General features: G+C 34.6%; 1 protein-coding gene across 4 annotated transcripts in view; it reads right to left on the reverse strand.

The window, feature by feature from the left end:
- Positions 1–16782, reverse strand: part of ACAP2 (ArfGAP with coiled-coil, ankyrin repeat and PH domains 2) — a 157170-nt gene that overhangs the window by 53634 nt on the left and 86754 nt on the right. For all 4 annotated transcript variants that reach the window (XM_082458593.1, XM_082458592.1, XM_082458590.1 and 1 more), the window contains 2 exons: positions 9694–9752; positions 1710–1893 (listed from right to left, as the gene is read on the reverse strand). In XM_082458593.1, the coding sequence (XP_082314719.1) occupies positions 1710–1893; positions 9694–9752 (243 nt within the window). The remainder of the gene's footprint in view (positions 1–1709; positions 1894–9693; positions 9753–16782) is intronic.

The raw sequence follows: 16782 nt of genomic DNA on the forward strand, positions 1-16782 counted from the left end.
AAGACATATAAATAAATAATTTCAATAAATGAGATAAGTGCTCTAACAGCAATGTGTATGATGATAATATGGCAGCACAGAGGAAACAGAGACAAGAATGATTCATTTTGCCTGGAAAAGCTTGAGTAATTCTGACCACAGAACAGAGAATGAATTGCTAATGGGCAGGTTAAAAGCAACACAAGAAAGATCAATTTTTATGAGAACATCTTAGTACTCTAGACAAGAAGCAGTAAGAACTAGTGTTGGGGCTGCAGCAGAGTGAGAACGAACAGGTTTAAGAGGTACATAGAACTTTTCAAGGCAATTTTGACTGCTAGATATAGTAGCTGAGAATGAGGAGAATACCTGATATGATTCTCCAATTCTGATTTCTATGATTAAGAGGGTGACACTACTCAGTATGGTAACGGCAATACGAAGTCATTTGAGAAGAAGAAAGATTTTAGTTTTAGACACAAAAGGAATGAGGTACTGCTGAGAAAAATAATTTGTCACCTATATATGGTGATAATTCAAGCAAAGGGCATGATTAAACTGTAAGGGATTATCATAAAGTCAGAAAACAGGAAGACCAAAGATGGAACCCTAAAAGAGAGACTGAAAAGGTGGACAAAGGAGAGAAACCCAAGGTGGAAACTGAAAAGAAACATAAATTAAGATGATGACCTGCAAGTGGTTTAAGATACATCAAGACAAAAGTATGTTTCAAGAAAAAGAGTATGGTCTACTATTTCAGTGAAACACCATAGTCAAGTTGGTCAAAAAGTACAATATATCTAATGAATAAGACCTTAACATGAGCCATTTCAGTAGAATGGGGTAGGCAGACTCAGTACTCATACTACTGCAGGAAGTGGTATAAATGTTAGGTAGATAAGAGGAGATAGGAAATACAGACTACTCCATGCTAGAAGCCTTTCATTAATAACTGGAGTGTACTTCATTTTTTAAAATTTAACTTCCCACTTACTGAACAGGAACTTAATAGAAAAAAATCTTAAAAGTCATTTTCTACTGTTTTCGCAAAGTTACCTGAGTAGTTTTTAATCACTAATTTGCAATATGTTTACTTAAGTATTTTTTAAAGAAATAATCTGTGACCACTGTTAAGTCAACAATCTATGGGAACTCCCCTGTCCCAGATCACCTCGCAACTTACCAAATATCGATCTCTACTTTTAAAAAGCAGCACCTAATGCAAATATGAGAACATTGTTTCCAGAAATATTCTTCATTTGGCAATATGGTGAGCCTTTGTACCTCTAAGAATCTACTCTCAACAAATTATCAGAAATGTGGCAGAAGATTTGTATACAAAGATCTTATTATCATTTACAATTATTGAAAATTATACTTCCACTATTGCCAGCAAAAACTGGCAACACTATATCTGATAACTGGATATTAATTAAATCGACACAGCATCTCCATAGAATAAAATATAGCAATTAATAACGCTTTTCATGACATTTTGAAAGGGGGAAGTATACTGTTAAGTGAACAGGGGAAGAAATCAGAACTAAAGGTATACACATGCACACACATATAGTGCATACACAAACACCCAGACACCTGGAAATTTTTCACAAAAAATCATGGTTTAATTTTAAACTACAGAAATAGTATTATTTATTTCCTTGAGTGCAATCACTCAAAAGTAACAACACGTTTAATAAGCATTTTTTGAAAACATATAATAAACATACCTGAAGTACGTAATCTAGGGCTATGTGTCGAAAACATTTTCTTGTCGCTGTCAGAATGTTTGTGGCTTCTTCAACTTCATGCTGTTTGTTTCTTTGTACTTGAGCATTTTTTACTAATGCGTTTTCTTTTTCTTCACTGACTTTTTCAAACTGCTTCTTGGCATCTTTGAATTTTCTAAGATCTCTAAAAAAATTAAAACAGTGAAACTTTCATAAAACTATCTGGATCAAAAATTTTACCAAAATAACATTTAGAATTTAATTCTTATGTTCCTCTACTTATTTATTTATTTGCAAATGACACTCAATAGCTCTTCCAACTAACATATATATTAGTTTATGAGTACATACTATTCCTGATATAGTCAGCTAGCATTTCCTTACTTAAATCTATACAATTTAATGTGAAAATAAATTATCAAATTAACATTACAGAAACATAAAAGGCAAAGTTAATTTTTCTAAAGACAAATTCTGGGACATGTACTAATATTTAACCAAATAATTTTTATTTTATGTTTTTTACATTTATTTTTATTTTCTTTAACTGACGTATGGTTGATGTAAAATATTATATGTTACAGGTGTATAATATAGTTATATACTTTTTTTTTTTTTTTTTTGGTCAATCCCAAACTCCCTAACTATCCCTCCCCCACCCTTCCCTCCTGATAACCATAAGTTTGTTCTCTGAGTCTGTGAGTCTGTAAAGTTGTTGTTGTTTTTTAATATTTATTTATTTATTTTGGCTGCGCCGGGTCTTAGTTATGACACATGGGGTCTTCATTGCAGCCTGCAGAGTCTTACTTGCGGCATGCAAACTCTTAGTTGTGGCATGCATGTGGGATTTAGTTCCCCAACCAGGGACTGAACCCAGGCTCCCTGCATTGGGAGCATGGAGTCTTACCCACTGGACCACCAGGTAAGTCCATCTTGCCTTTCTTTTTTTTTTTTTCCCTGTTTTTGTGTGTGTGTGTGTTTCTTTGTGTATTTTTGTCTGTTTGGTTTTGCTTTTACCATTTGTCTTGGGGGTTTTGTTTGTTCGTTTTCTTTTTTTTTTTTTCTTTCGCGTGGTGCGGCTTGCAGGGTCTTGGTTCTCCGGCCAAGGGTCGGGCCTGAGCTTCTGAGGTGAGACAGCCAAGTCCAGGACGCTGCACCGCCAGATAACTCCCAGCCCCAGGGAATATTAATAGGTGAGAGCTCTCCTAGATGTCTCCATCTCAACACCAAGACCCGGCTCCACCCAAGGGCCAGAAAGCTCCAGAGCTGGATGCCTCACACCAAACAACTAGCAAGACAGGAACACAACCCCACCCATTAGCAGACAGGCTGCCTAAAGTCATACGAAGCTCACAGACAACCCAAAACACATCACCTGACACAGCCCTGCCAATCAGAGGGACAAGATACAGCTCCAGCCACCAGAACACAGGCACCAGTCCCCCACACCAAGAAGCCTACACAAGCCACTGGACCAACCTCACCCACTGGGGGCAGACACCAGAAGCAAGAGGAACTACAACCCTGCAGCCTGTGGAAAGGAGACCCCAAACACAGTAAGTAAAACAAAATGAGAAGACAGAGAAATATGTTGCAGATGAAGGAGCAAGGTAAAAACCCACAAGACCAAACAAATGAAGAGGAAATAGGCAATCTACCTGAAAAAGAAATCAGAGTATTGATAGTAAAGATGATCCAAAATATTGGAAATAGAATGGAGAAAATACAAGAAACATTTAACAAGGACCTAGAAGAACTAAAGAACAGTGATGAACAAGACAATAACTGAAATTAAAAATACTCTAGAAGGAATCAATAGCAGAATAACTGAGGCAGAAGAACGGATAAGTAAGCTGGAAGACAGAATGGTGGAAATAACTGCCACGGAGCAGAATAAAGAAAAAAGAATGAAAAGAATTAAGGACAGTCTCAGAGACCTCTGGGACAATATTAAACACACCTACATTCAAATTATAGAGGTACCAGAGGAAGAAGAGAAAGAGAAAGGGTCTGAGAAAATATCTGAAGAGACTATAGTTGAAAACATCCCTAACATGGGAAAGGAAATAGTCAATCAAGTCCAGGAAGCGCAGAGAGTCCCATACGGTATAAACCCAAGGAAAAACATACCAAGACACATATTAATCACACTAAGAAAAATTAAATACAAAGAAAAAATATTAAGCAGCAAGGAAAAAGCAAAAAATAACATACAAGGGAATCCCCATAAGGTTATCAGCTGATTTTTCAACAGAAACTCTGCAGGCCACATTGGAGTGGCAGGATATATTTAAAGTGATGAAAGGGAAAAACCTACAACCAAGATTAATCTACCCAGCAAGGATCTCACTCAGATTCAACAGAGAAATCAAAAGCTTTACAGACAAGCAAAAGCTAAGAGACTTCAGAACCACCAAACCAACTCTACAACAAATGTTAAGGGAACTCCTCTAAGCCGGAAACACAAGAGCAGAAAAAGACCTAGAAAAACAACCCAAAACAATTAAGAAAAAGGTAACAGAACTTACATATCGATAATTACCTTACATGTGAATGGATTAAATGCTCCAACCAAAAGACACAAGCTCGCTGAATGGATACAAAAACAAGACCCATATATATGCTGTCTACAAGAGACCCACTTCAGACCTAGGGACACATACAGACTGAAAGTGAGGGGATGGAAAAAGATATTCCATGCAAATGGAAATCAAAATATTTTGATTTCCATTTGCACGGAATACTCATATCAGATGAGATAGACTTACTCATATCAGATATGATAGACTTTAAAATACAGACTGTTACAAGAGACAAAGAAGAACACTACATAATGATAAAGGGATCAATCCAAGAAGAAGATATAACAATTACAAATATACATGCACCCAACATAGGAGCACCTCAATACATAAGGCAAATGTTAACAGCCATAAAAGAGGAAATTGACGGTAACACAATAATAGTGGGGGACTTTAACACTTCATTTACACCAACAGACAGATTATCCAGACAGAAAATTAACATGGAAACACAAGCTTTAAACAAGATCGATTTAATTGATATTTATAGGACATTCCATCCAAAAGCAGCAGAATACACTTTCTTCTCAAGCGTACACGGAACAGTCTCCAGGATAGATCACATATTGGGTAACAAATCAAGCCTCAGTAAATTTAAGAAAATTGAAATCGTATCAAGCATCTTTTCCGACCACAACGCTATGAGACTAGAAATCAATTACAGGAAAAAAACTGTAAAAAAACACAAACACAGAGAGGCTAAACAATATGCTACTAAATAACCAAGAGATCACTGAAGAAATCAAAGAGGAAATCAAAAAATACCTAGAGACAAATGACAACAAAAGTACAACCCAAAACCTATGGTATGCAGCAAAAGCAATTCTAAGAGGAAAGTTTACAGCAATACAATCCTACCTCAAGAAACATGAAAAATCTCAAATAAACTATCTAACCTTACACCTAAATGGACTAGAGAAAGAAGAACAAAACAAAACAAAAAACAAAGCAAAAAAAACCAACGTTAATAGAAGGAAAGAAATCATAAAGATCAGAGCAGAAATAAATGAAACAGAAACAAAGAAAACAATAGCAAAGATCAATAAAACAGCTGGTTCCTTGAGAAGATAAACAAAATTGATAAACTTTTAGCCAGACTCATCAAAAAAAAGAGGGAGAAGACTCAAATCAATAAAATTAGAAATGAAAAAGGAGAGGTTACAATGGACATCGAAGAAATACAAATGATCGTAATAGACTACTTCAAGCAACTATACGCCAATAAAATGGATAACTTGGAAGAAATGGAAAAATTCTTAGAAAGGTATAACCTTCCAAGACTGAACCAGGAAGAAATAGAAAATATAAACAGACCAATCACATGTAATGAAATTGAAACTCTGATTTAAAAGTTTCCAACAAACAAAAGTGCAGGACCAGATGGCTTCACAGGTGAATTCTATCAAACATTTAGAGAACAGCTAATGCCTATCCTTCTCAAACTATTCCAAAAAACTGCAGAGAGAGGAACACTCCGAAGCTCATTCTACAAGGCCACCATCACCCTGATACCAAAACCAGACAAAGATATCACAAAAACAGAGAATTACAGACCAATATCACTGATGAATATAGATGCAAAAATCCTCAACAAAATACTAGCAAACAGAATCCAACAACATATTAAAAGGATCATACACCATGATCAAGTGGGATTTATCCCAGGGATGCAAGGATTCCTCAATATACGCAAACCAATCAATGTGATACACCATATTAACAAACTGAAGAACAAAAACCATATGATCATCTCAATAGATACAGAAAAAGCTTTTGACAAAATTCAACACCCATTTATGATAAAAACTCTCCAGAAAGTGGGCATAGAGGGAACCTACCTCAACATAATAAAGGCCATATCTGACAAATCCACAGTAAACATCATTCTCAATGGTGAAAAACTGAAAGCATTTCTTCTAAGATCAGGAAGAAGACAAGGATGTCCACTCTCACCACTATTATTCAACATAGTTTTGGAAGTCCTAGCCACAGCAATCAGAGAAGAAAAAGAAATAAAAGGAATACAAATTGGAAAAGAAGAAGTAAAACTGTCACTTTTCAAATGACAGGATACTATACGTAGAAGATCCTAAAGATGCCACCAGAAAACTACTAGAGCTAATCAATGAATTTGGTAAAGTGGCAGGATACAAAATTTATGCACAGAAATCTCTTGCATTCCTATACACTAACAACGAAAGATCAGAAAGAGAAATTAAGGAAATAATCCCATTCACCATTGCAACAAAAAGAATAAAATACCTAGGAATAAACCTACCTAAGGAGGTAAAAGACCTGTATACAGAAAACTACAAGACACTGATGAAAGAAATCAAAGATGACACAAACAGATGGAGAGATATACCATGTTCTTGGATTGGAAGAATCAATACTGTGAAAATGACTATACTACCCAAAGCCATCTACAGATTCAATGCAATCCCTATCAAATTACCAATGGCATTTTTCACAGAACTAGAACAAAAAATTGCACAATTTGTATGGAGACACAAAAGATCTCGAATAGCCAAAGCAATCTTGAGAAAGAAAAATGGAGCTGGAGGAATCAGGCTCCCTAACTTCAGACTATACTACAAAGCTAGAGTAATCAAGAGAGTATGGTACTGGCACAAAAACAGAAATATAGATCAATGGAACAGGACAGAAACCCCAGAGATAAACCCATGCACCTACGGTTACCTAATCTATGACAAAGGAGGCAAGAATATACAGTGGAGAAAAGACAGTCTCTTCAATAAGTGGTGCTGGGAAAACTGGACAGCTACATGTAAAAGAATGAAATTAGAACACTCCCTAACACCATACACAAAAATAAACTCAAAATGGATTAAAGACCTAAATGTAAGACCGGACACTATAAAACTCTTAGAGGAAAACATAGGAAGAACACTTTCTGACATAAATCACAGAAAGACCTTTTTTGACCCACCTCCTTCAGTAATAAAAATAAAAACAAAGAAATGAGACCTAATGAAACTTAAAAGCTTTTGCACAGCAAAGGAAACCGTAAACAAGACGAAAAGACAACCCACAGAATGAGAGAAAATATTTACAAACGAAGCAACGGACAAGGGATTAATCTCCAAAAAATACAAATAGCTCATGCACCTCAATATCAAAAAAACAAACAACGCAATCAAAAAATGGGCAGAAGACCTAAATAGACATTTCTCCAAAGAAGACATACAGATGGCCAAGAGGCACATGAAAAGATGCTCAATATCACTAATTATTAGAGAAATGCAAATCAAAACTACAATGAGGTATCACTTCACACCAGTCAGAATGGCCATCACCAAAAAATCTACAAACAATAAATGCCAGAGAGGGTGTGAAGAAAAGGGAACCGTTTTGCAACTGTTGGTGGAAATGTAAATTGATACACCCACTATGGAGAACAGTATGAAGGTTCCTTAAAAGACTAAAAACAGAATTAGCATATGACCCAGCAATCCCACTACTGGTCATATACCCAGAGAAAACCATAATTCAAAAAGACAGATGCACCCCAATGTTCACTGCAGCACTATTTACAATAGCCAGGTCATGGAAGCAAGCTAAATGTCCACTGACAGATGAATGGATAAAGATGTGGTACATATATACAATGGAAGATTACTCAGCCATAAAAAGGAATGAAATTGGGTCATTTGTAGTGACGTGGATGGACCTAGAGACTGTCATACAGAGTGAAGTAAGTCAGAAAGAGAAAAACAAATATCGTGTATTAACACATATATGTGGAATCTAGAAAAATGGTACAGATGAACCTATTTGCAAGGCAGAAATAGAGTCACAGACATAGAGAAAAAACATATGGACACCAAGAGAAAAAACATATGGACACCAAGGTGGGGCAGGGGGGTGTGGGGTGAATTGGGAGATTGGGATTGACATATATACAGTAATATGTATAAAATAGGTAACTAATGAGAACATGCTGTATAGCACAGGGAACTCTACTTAATACTCTGTGGTGACCTAAATGGGAAGGAAATCCAAAAAAGAGGGGATATATGTATACATATAGCTGATTCACTTCGCTATACAGCAGAACTAACACAACATTGTAAAGCAACTATACCCCAATAAATTAGAAAAAAAAAAGAATGACCAAATGATTTTTAAACAGTAGTATATACCATAGGGAGCTTGTTAAAAATGCAAGTTCCAAGGGTCCTCTACCAGAGATTACAATTCTTTGTGTTTTCAGGATAAGCCCTAGAAATCTGAGGGATTTTCTTAAGACACGCCCTTGATTTCACTGTTACGGTGGTCTACAGACCACACTTTAAGAAACAACATTCATTTATTGTTGAAGAAAATTAGAAGGCCAAAGGACATGAATATATTCTTAAAACATACACACATAATGCTTTCTAAAAGAATTATGTACCAGTAAAGAGCAACAGTATCCATTTCAGTAGTCTGAAAATCTGAAACCCTGATTCATTAATGATCTTAGGTAAATATATAACATCCTTTTACTTTTTCTACCAAGGAATTAGGCAAAGTAACTTGAAGACAAATGACTTTAAAATAATAACAATAATAATGTGTACCTAGCAAAGACTTTAATAAGAAGCCATAAATTTTCATGTATACACTCTATAAGGACATTCTGAATATTAGTCTATTTTGAAGTGATTTATAAATGATCTGCAAGACATCACCTCCAGGACAACAAATTCTAACCTACTAAAACAGAAGTGCATTATGTTCATGAGATCTGCCACTATTTATAGCTTTTAACATCTGAATACTATATCATAATCAACTTTATCTGTAATTTAATATATTCTCAGTCAGGAATTAAAAGACATAAAGTGAAATTATTAATGTGGAAAAGGAAAACGTTCCTAACTGGGAAGTTCAGATAATTTTTTTATTTCTAGTTTCATTTTATTTCACATATAAAATGTGATGAATGTGACACAAAAGGTTTGCTTTCATTACTTATTATGCACCTTCATCACTCATTCTCATATATTCTATTATCTTCTCTACAAAGAAAATACCATATTGAGACAACTAGAATAACTGATAGTATTTCAACCACTTTTGGGATCTGCTTTGATTTTTTTAAAGATCATTAGGTTATTTATTTACATTAAAAATTTGTTTTTAGTCTGTAACAATTTGAACTATGTATCCTGAACACAAATTTCATAGTATAAATGATTCACTGAAAGGCATGAAGTCTGACTCCTTTACAAAGTAATTCAGGAAAAAATGCAATATACATTTCACAAAGCAAAAAACACACAAAAACTCCCATATTTTCACTAAGTCATGTTTCTAAGTTCTCTCAAAAGATACCAACTCCCAGATGCGATCATTAACTGGTTGCTTTTCTTTTCTTTTCACTGCAACTGACTTACTCTTTGACAAAGTTCTGAAGCTGTGCCTTAATCGATCTCTGAGTTTGGTCAAATAGGATCTAAAAGAAAAGAAGGAACATTAAACAATTAGAAAAGTAAACAAAGAAAATAATTTTCATGTAGTTCTGTAAATATTACATCCTTCCAACAATATTCCAATTCTAATAACACCTACATTTCTTACTGAACATTGCATAAGAAATATTTAAAAAAGAAACAAACTGATTTTCAAACCAATTTCATCTGTTTAAAAAATAAAATTACTTCTATTTACAGAGGAATGAAATGTGCATTAATATTTAAATACAATCTTCAATCAGTAGAGCAATTTATTTCCTTGATTCTAATTCAAGCTTTGGAAGACAACCTAAAAGAGTAATACAAATTCTACTCTATCCACCACAGAAATTTCTTACTCTAATATATTAAAACAAAACAAATGAAAACAATTCTAGAACTGCCTTATACCTTAGTTAGAGGTTTCTCATTTAGGAAGACCTGTGGATTTAAATGTCTTAAATTCAGAATTCAAGTAAATATTATATAGCCCTTCAGGTTAAATTATTGCTAAGATTAAAGATGAGAATAAAATTTTATTTCTCATGACAATATTTTACGCCACTTAATGGATGCCACATATTTAACTCTATGTGTGGTAAATTTCACAGGGCTTGGCATGGGAATTCCAAGTACTTTCATAATTTACAGATACACTTCATTCAGAATTTGAAACACATGTCAGATGAAGAGGCAGAAAAATAAATATTAAAAACAAAAAGAAAACCTTATGTCCTTCAACTAACTAAAAACAGTACCAAAAAAATTCAATCTGTACGGACTCTTACTATTAGCAAAGTCTTACGTCCTTGCCTAAATGCCAAACACACACACACACACACACACACACACAAAACCTGGATTGAGTACAGGGTTTCAAAATCTGTCAATTCACTTCCAAAGGAAAAACAGTTTTGTATTATGTTAATCCCAAAGTATTAAACCCAAATTAAGCAGAAGAAAGGAAATAATGAAGATCAGATTGGAAGGCAACTAAATAGAAAACAGAAAATCAATAGCCAAAACCCAATGAAACCTAAAGCTAGTTCTTTAAAAAGATCTAAAATAGATAAACCCAGAACCAAAGTGATCAGGAAGAAAGAAGACACAAATTTCATACAATAAAAAGGAGAGAGATGACTTCACCACAGATTCTACAGATATTAAAAAAGGATAATCAGGGGAACAATTTTATGCTGATAAATTCAATAGATGAGATGGGGAAATACTTTGAAGGACAAAAACTAACAAAGCTCAACTGTAGCAACGTTTTCTTAGGGCAGTTTCCCAAGGCAATAGAAATAAAAGCAAAAATAAACAAATGGGATCTAATCAAACTTAGAAGCTTTTGAACAGCAAAGGAAACCATGAACAAAATGAAAAGACAACCTACAGACTGGGAGAAAAAATTTGCAAATGTTGCGACTGACGAGGGCTTAATTTCCAAAATATACAAACAGCTCATACAACTCAACAACAAAAAAACAAACAAACAAATCAAAAAATGGGCAGAAGACCTAAATAGACATTTCTCCAAAGAAAACATACAGATGGCCAATAGGTACATGAAAAGATGCTCAACTTCTCTAATTATTAGATAAATGCAAATCAAAACTACAATGAGGTCTCACTTCACACCAGTCAGAATGGCCATCATTAAAAAGTCTACAAATAATAAATGCTGGAGAGGGTGTAGAGAAAAGGGAACCCTCCTACATTGTTGGTAGGAACGTAAATTGCTGCAGCCACTAGGGAAAACAGTATGGAGGTTCCTTAAAAAACTAAAAATAGAGTTGCCATATGATCCAGCAATCTCCCTCCTGGGCATACTTCCAGAGAAAACTCTAATTTGAAAAGACACATGCACCCCAATGTTCATAGCAGCGCTATCTACAATAGCTAAGACATGGAAGCAACCTAAATGTCCATCGACAGATGAATGGATACGTGGAATACTACTCAGCCATAAGAAGGAATGAAAGAATGCCATTTGCAGCAATATGGGTGGACTTAGAGATTATCATACTAAGTGAAGTCAGCCAGAGAAAGACAAATATTATATGATATCACTTATATGTGGAATCTAAAATATGACACAAATGAATTTATCTATGAAACAGAAACAGACTCACAGACATAGAGAATAGACTTGTGGTTACCAAGGAGGAGGGGAGGTGGGGGAGGGAAGGATTGAGAGTTTGGGATTAGCAGATGCAAACTATTACATATAGGATGGATAACAACAAGGTACTACTGTATAGCACAGGGAACTATATTGAATATTCTGTAATAAACCATAGTGGAAAAGAATGTGAAAAAGAACATATATATATATATATATATATATATACACACACACACACACACACATAGCTGAATCACTTTGCTGTATACCAGAAACTAATACAACTTTGTAAATCAACTATACTTCAATAAAAAAATTTTTTAAAAAGAAGATATCAGAAACCTAAACAGAGTTCCCTGGTGGCCTAATGGTTAGGATTCTGGGCTTTTACTGCCGTGGCCTGGGTTCAACCCCTGGTCACGGAACTGAGATCCCACAAGCCACATGGCATGGCCAAAAAAAAAAAAGAAACCTAAACAGAATTAAAGAAATAGAATCTATAGTGAAAAACCTCCCCTATCCTATAAAGTTAAAGCTAACTTTACATAAAACCTAGCAACCCCAATCCTAGGTATTTGCCCAAGAGAAATGAAAACTTAGGTTCATAACAAAATCTGTATACAAATGTTTTTTAGCAGTTTCATTCCTAATTGCCAAAAATTGGACACAACCTAAATGTCCTTGGAGAAACAAACTATAGTATATCTACAGAATGGAATACTACTCAGCAATAAAAAAGAAAGAACTATTAATACATGCAACCACATACATGAATCTCAATGCATTTTGATAAATAAGTCATATTCAAAAGGGTACAGACTGAATGAGTCCAGTTATATGACATTTAGGAAAAGGCAAAACTATAGGATGGATATCAAATCAGCAATTTACAATGGTAGGGAGAGGAAGGAAAGGGTGACTTAACAATGGGTTAATAAGAGTATTTCTAGAGTTAATGAAAGTGCATCTTGATTGAGGTATGGAGACCCAACTGTATGCATCTGTCAAAACTCATAAAACTACACCACAAGGAATCAATTTTGTTACATTTAAATTTGAAAATAACTTTAATACCCTCTAGGTCCACCCCATTTGTCACAAATGGCAAGGTTTCATTCTTTTTTATGGCTGAATAATATTTCATTGTATATATACTATACATATAATATATACACCACACCTTCTTCATCCATTCACCTATTGATAGGCACTTAGATTGCTTCCATATCTTGCCTATTGTGAATAATGCTGCAATGAACACAGGGGTGTATATATCTTTTCTAATTAGTGTTTTTGTTTTCTTTGGTTAAGTACCCAAGAGTGAACTTGCTGGACCATATGGTAGTTTTACTTTTAGTTTTTTGAGGAATTTCCATACTGTTTTCCATAGTGGCTGTATCAGTTTATATTCCCATCAACAGCACGCAAGGATTCACGTGTCTCCACATCCTCACCAATGCTTGTTACTTGTTAACGTTTAGATAACAGCCATTCTGACAAATGTGAGGTGATTATCTCATTGTGGTTTTGATTTGCATTTCCCTGATGATTAGTGATGGTAAGCATTTTTTCATGTGCCTGTTGACCATCTGTATGCCTTCTTTAGAAAAATGTCTATTCAGGTCCTCTGCCCATTTTTTTAATTGGGGTGTTTGGGGGTTTTTTTGATGCTGAGTTATATGAGTTCCTTGTATATTTGGGATATTGACCCCTTGTTGGATATAACATTTGCAAACATCTTCTCCCATTCAGTAGGCTGCCTTTTCATTTTGTTCATGGCTTCCTTCACTGTATAAAAGCTTTTTGTTTCATGTAGTCCCATTTGCTTATCTTTGCTTTTGTTTCCCTTGACTGTGGAGACATAGCCAAAAAAATATTGCTAAGACAGATGTCAAAGAGCATACTGCCTATGTTTCCTTCTAGAAGTTTTATGGTTTCAGATCTTACATTTAAGTCTTTAATCCTTTTCAAGTTTATTTTTGTATATGGTGTGAGAATGTAGTCATCTGATTCTTTTGCATGTAGCTGCCCAGTTTTCCTAACACCATTTATTGAAGAGTCTGCCTTTCCCCCACTGTGTACTCTTGCCTCCTTTGTCATATATTAATTGCCCATATAAATGTGAGTTCATTTCTGGGCTCTCTATTCCGTTCCCTTGATCTATGTGTCTGTTTTTGTGCCAGTACCATACTGTTTTGATTACTGCAAGCTTTGTAGTATAGTTTGAGATGAGGGTGAATGATACCTCCAGCTTTGTTCTTCTTTCTTAAGATTGTTTTGGCTACTTCAGGTCTTTCGTGTTTCCATACATATCTTAGAATTATTTTTTCCAGTTCTGTGAAAAATGTCATTGGGACTTTGATAAGGATTACAATGAATCCCCAGACTGCCTGAGGTAGTATGGTCATTTTAAAAACATTATTTCTTTCAATCCATGAGCACAGTATACCTTTCCATCTGTTTGTATCATCTTGAGTTTCTTTGATCAGTGTCTTATAGTTATACAAGTATAAGTCTTTTATTTCCTTAGTTAGATTAATTCCCATGTATTTTATTCTTTTTGATGTGATTGTAAATGGGACTGTTATTTCATTGTTAGTGTATAGAAATGTAACAGATTTCTGCATATTAATTATGTATCTTGCAACTTTACTGAATTCATTGACGAGTTCCAGTAGTTTTTTGGTGGCATCTTTAGGATTTTGTATACATAGTATCATATGGCATCTGCAAACATTGACAGTTTTATATCTTCCTTTTCAAATCTGCATTCCTTTTATTTTTCTTGTCTGACTGCTGTGGCTAGGACTTCTAATATTTGCCATTTGCTACAACATGCATGGACCTAGAGGGTGTTATGCTATGTGAAATAGTCAGACAAAGAAAGACAAATATTATATGATTTCACTTATATATGGAATCTAAAAAACAAAACAAACGAACAAACATAACTAAAGAGAAACTACAGAAAAGCCTACTAGAACTAATAAGTGAATTTAGCAAGTCTGCAGAAATAAAGTCAGTATACAAGATTCAGTGGTATTTCTATACACCAGCAATAACCAATTAGAAACTGAACTTTAAAATATATCACTTACAATAGCACCAAAAAATAGGAAATGCTTAGGGATAAACTTGACAAAAGATATGCAAGACTTGTGCAATGAAGACCACAAAATACTGCCAAGAGAAATTAAAGAAAACCTAAATAAATGGAGAGATATATTGTGTTCATGGATTAGAAGATTCAATATTAGTAAGATGTCAATTCTCACCAAACTGATCTATATAGATTTGATGCAATCCCACTGCAAATCCCAGTAAGGCATTTTGTAGAAGTTTAAAACTTGATTCTAAAATATATATGGAAATGTAAGGGACCTAGAGTAGCCAAAGCAATTTCGAAAAGAAGGAAGAAAGTAGAAATACCTAACTTACTTGATTTCAAGACTTATTATGAAACCTACAGTAATCAAGGCATTTGTAGTATTAAAGACAGGCAAAAAAGATCAATAAAACAGAATAGAGTCCAGAAATGACCAGTACATATGGTCAACTTTTTTTTTTTTAAACAAAAGATGCCAATAGGGAAAAGATAATTTTTTGAGCAAATGATGCTGGAACAAACAACTGGACAGCCTTATGACCAAAAAATGAAACTCGACCCTTACCATGCAACATACACAAAAATTAACTTGGGATGGATCTACAGATCTAAACTAAACCTAGAATAGTGTTAGTGAACTTGGGTTAGGCAAACATTTCTTAATAGTACACAAGAAGAAAACTATAAAAGAAAAAAAGATCAATAAATTTACTTCATCAAAATTAAAAACTATTGCTCTTAGAAAGATACTGCTACAAAAATAAAAAAGATAAGCCAAAGCCTGGGGTAAAATACGTATCTGCAAAACACTTACCTGACAGAAGACATATCTGGAATATAGAAAGAACTCTTATAACTAAATAATAAGATAAACAGCCCAACTTTTTAAAATGGGCTAAAGATCTGACATTTCATTGAAGGAAATACATGGGTGGCAAATAAACACATGAAGATTCTTGGGATCATTAGTTATTAAGGAAATGCAAATTAAAACCATAACAAAATTAAGAAGAGTATCCATACCAAGTGTTGGCAATCATGTGGAACAACTAGAACTCTCATACACTGCTTGTATAAAAGGATACAATCAAATTTGGAAAACAATTTCCAGATTTTGGAGGTTTTCTTTAATGAAATTTAAAACTTTTAGAAATTTAATGTATAAAAGAATATTAACATCATTATAAGCATTAATAAATAATAAAAGAAATTCTTCTTTCCATAATTTTTCTTAGCAATTTTTGTAGATTTCACTATATAAGTAGTTTTGTAGAAAGTTAAACATACTACCCATTCTACCTCTAGCTATTTACACAAAAGAAATAAAAGCATACATCTATACAGACTTTTACACATATTTTTTATAAGCAGCTTTATTTGTAATAGCCAGAACCGGGAAACAACTCAAATGTTCATTGTATTGGCTTTAAAATACGCTCACAAATTGTTTGACATTCTTCCCTTCAAAAGTGGAGCCTAGGGCTTCCCTGGTGGCGCAGTGGTTGAGAATCTGCCTGCCAATGCAGGGGACACGGGTTCGAGCCCTGGTCTGGGAAGATCCCACATGCCGCGGAGCGACTAGGCCCGTGAGCCACAACTACTGAGCCTGTGCATCTGGAGCCTGTGCCCCGCAACAAGAGAGGCCGCGATAGTGAGAGGCCCGCGCACCGCAATGAAGAGTGGCCCCCGCTTGCCGCAACGAGAGAAAGCCCTCGCACAGAAACAAAGACCCAACACAGCCATAAATAAATAAATAAATAAATAAAAATTAAAAAAAAAAAAAAGTGGAGCCTAATTCTTT

Source organism: Balaenoptera physalus, assembly GCF_965194825.1.
Source record: "Balaenoptera physalus genome assembly, chromosome: 4".
Classification (NCBI taxonomy): Eukaryota; Metazoa; Chordata; class Mammalia; order Artiodactyla; family Balaenopteridae; genus Balaenoptera; species Balaenoptera physalus.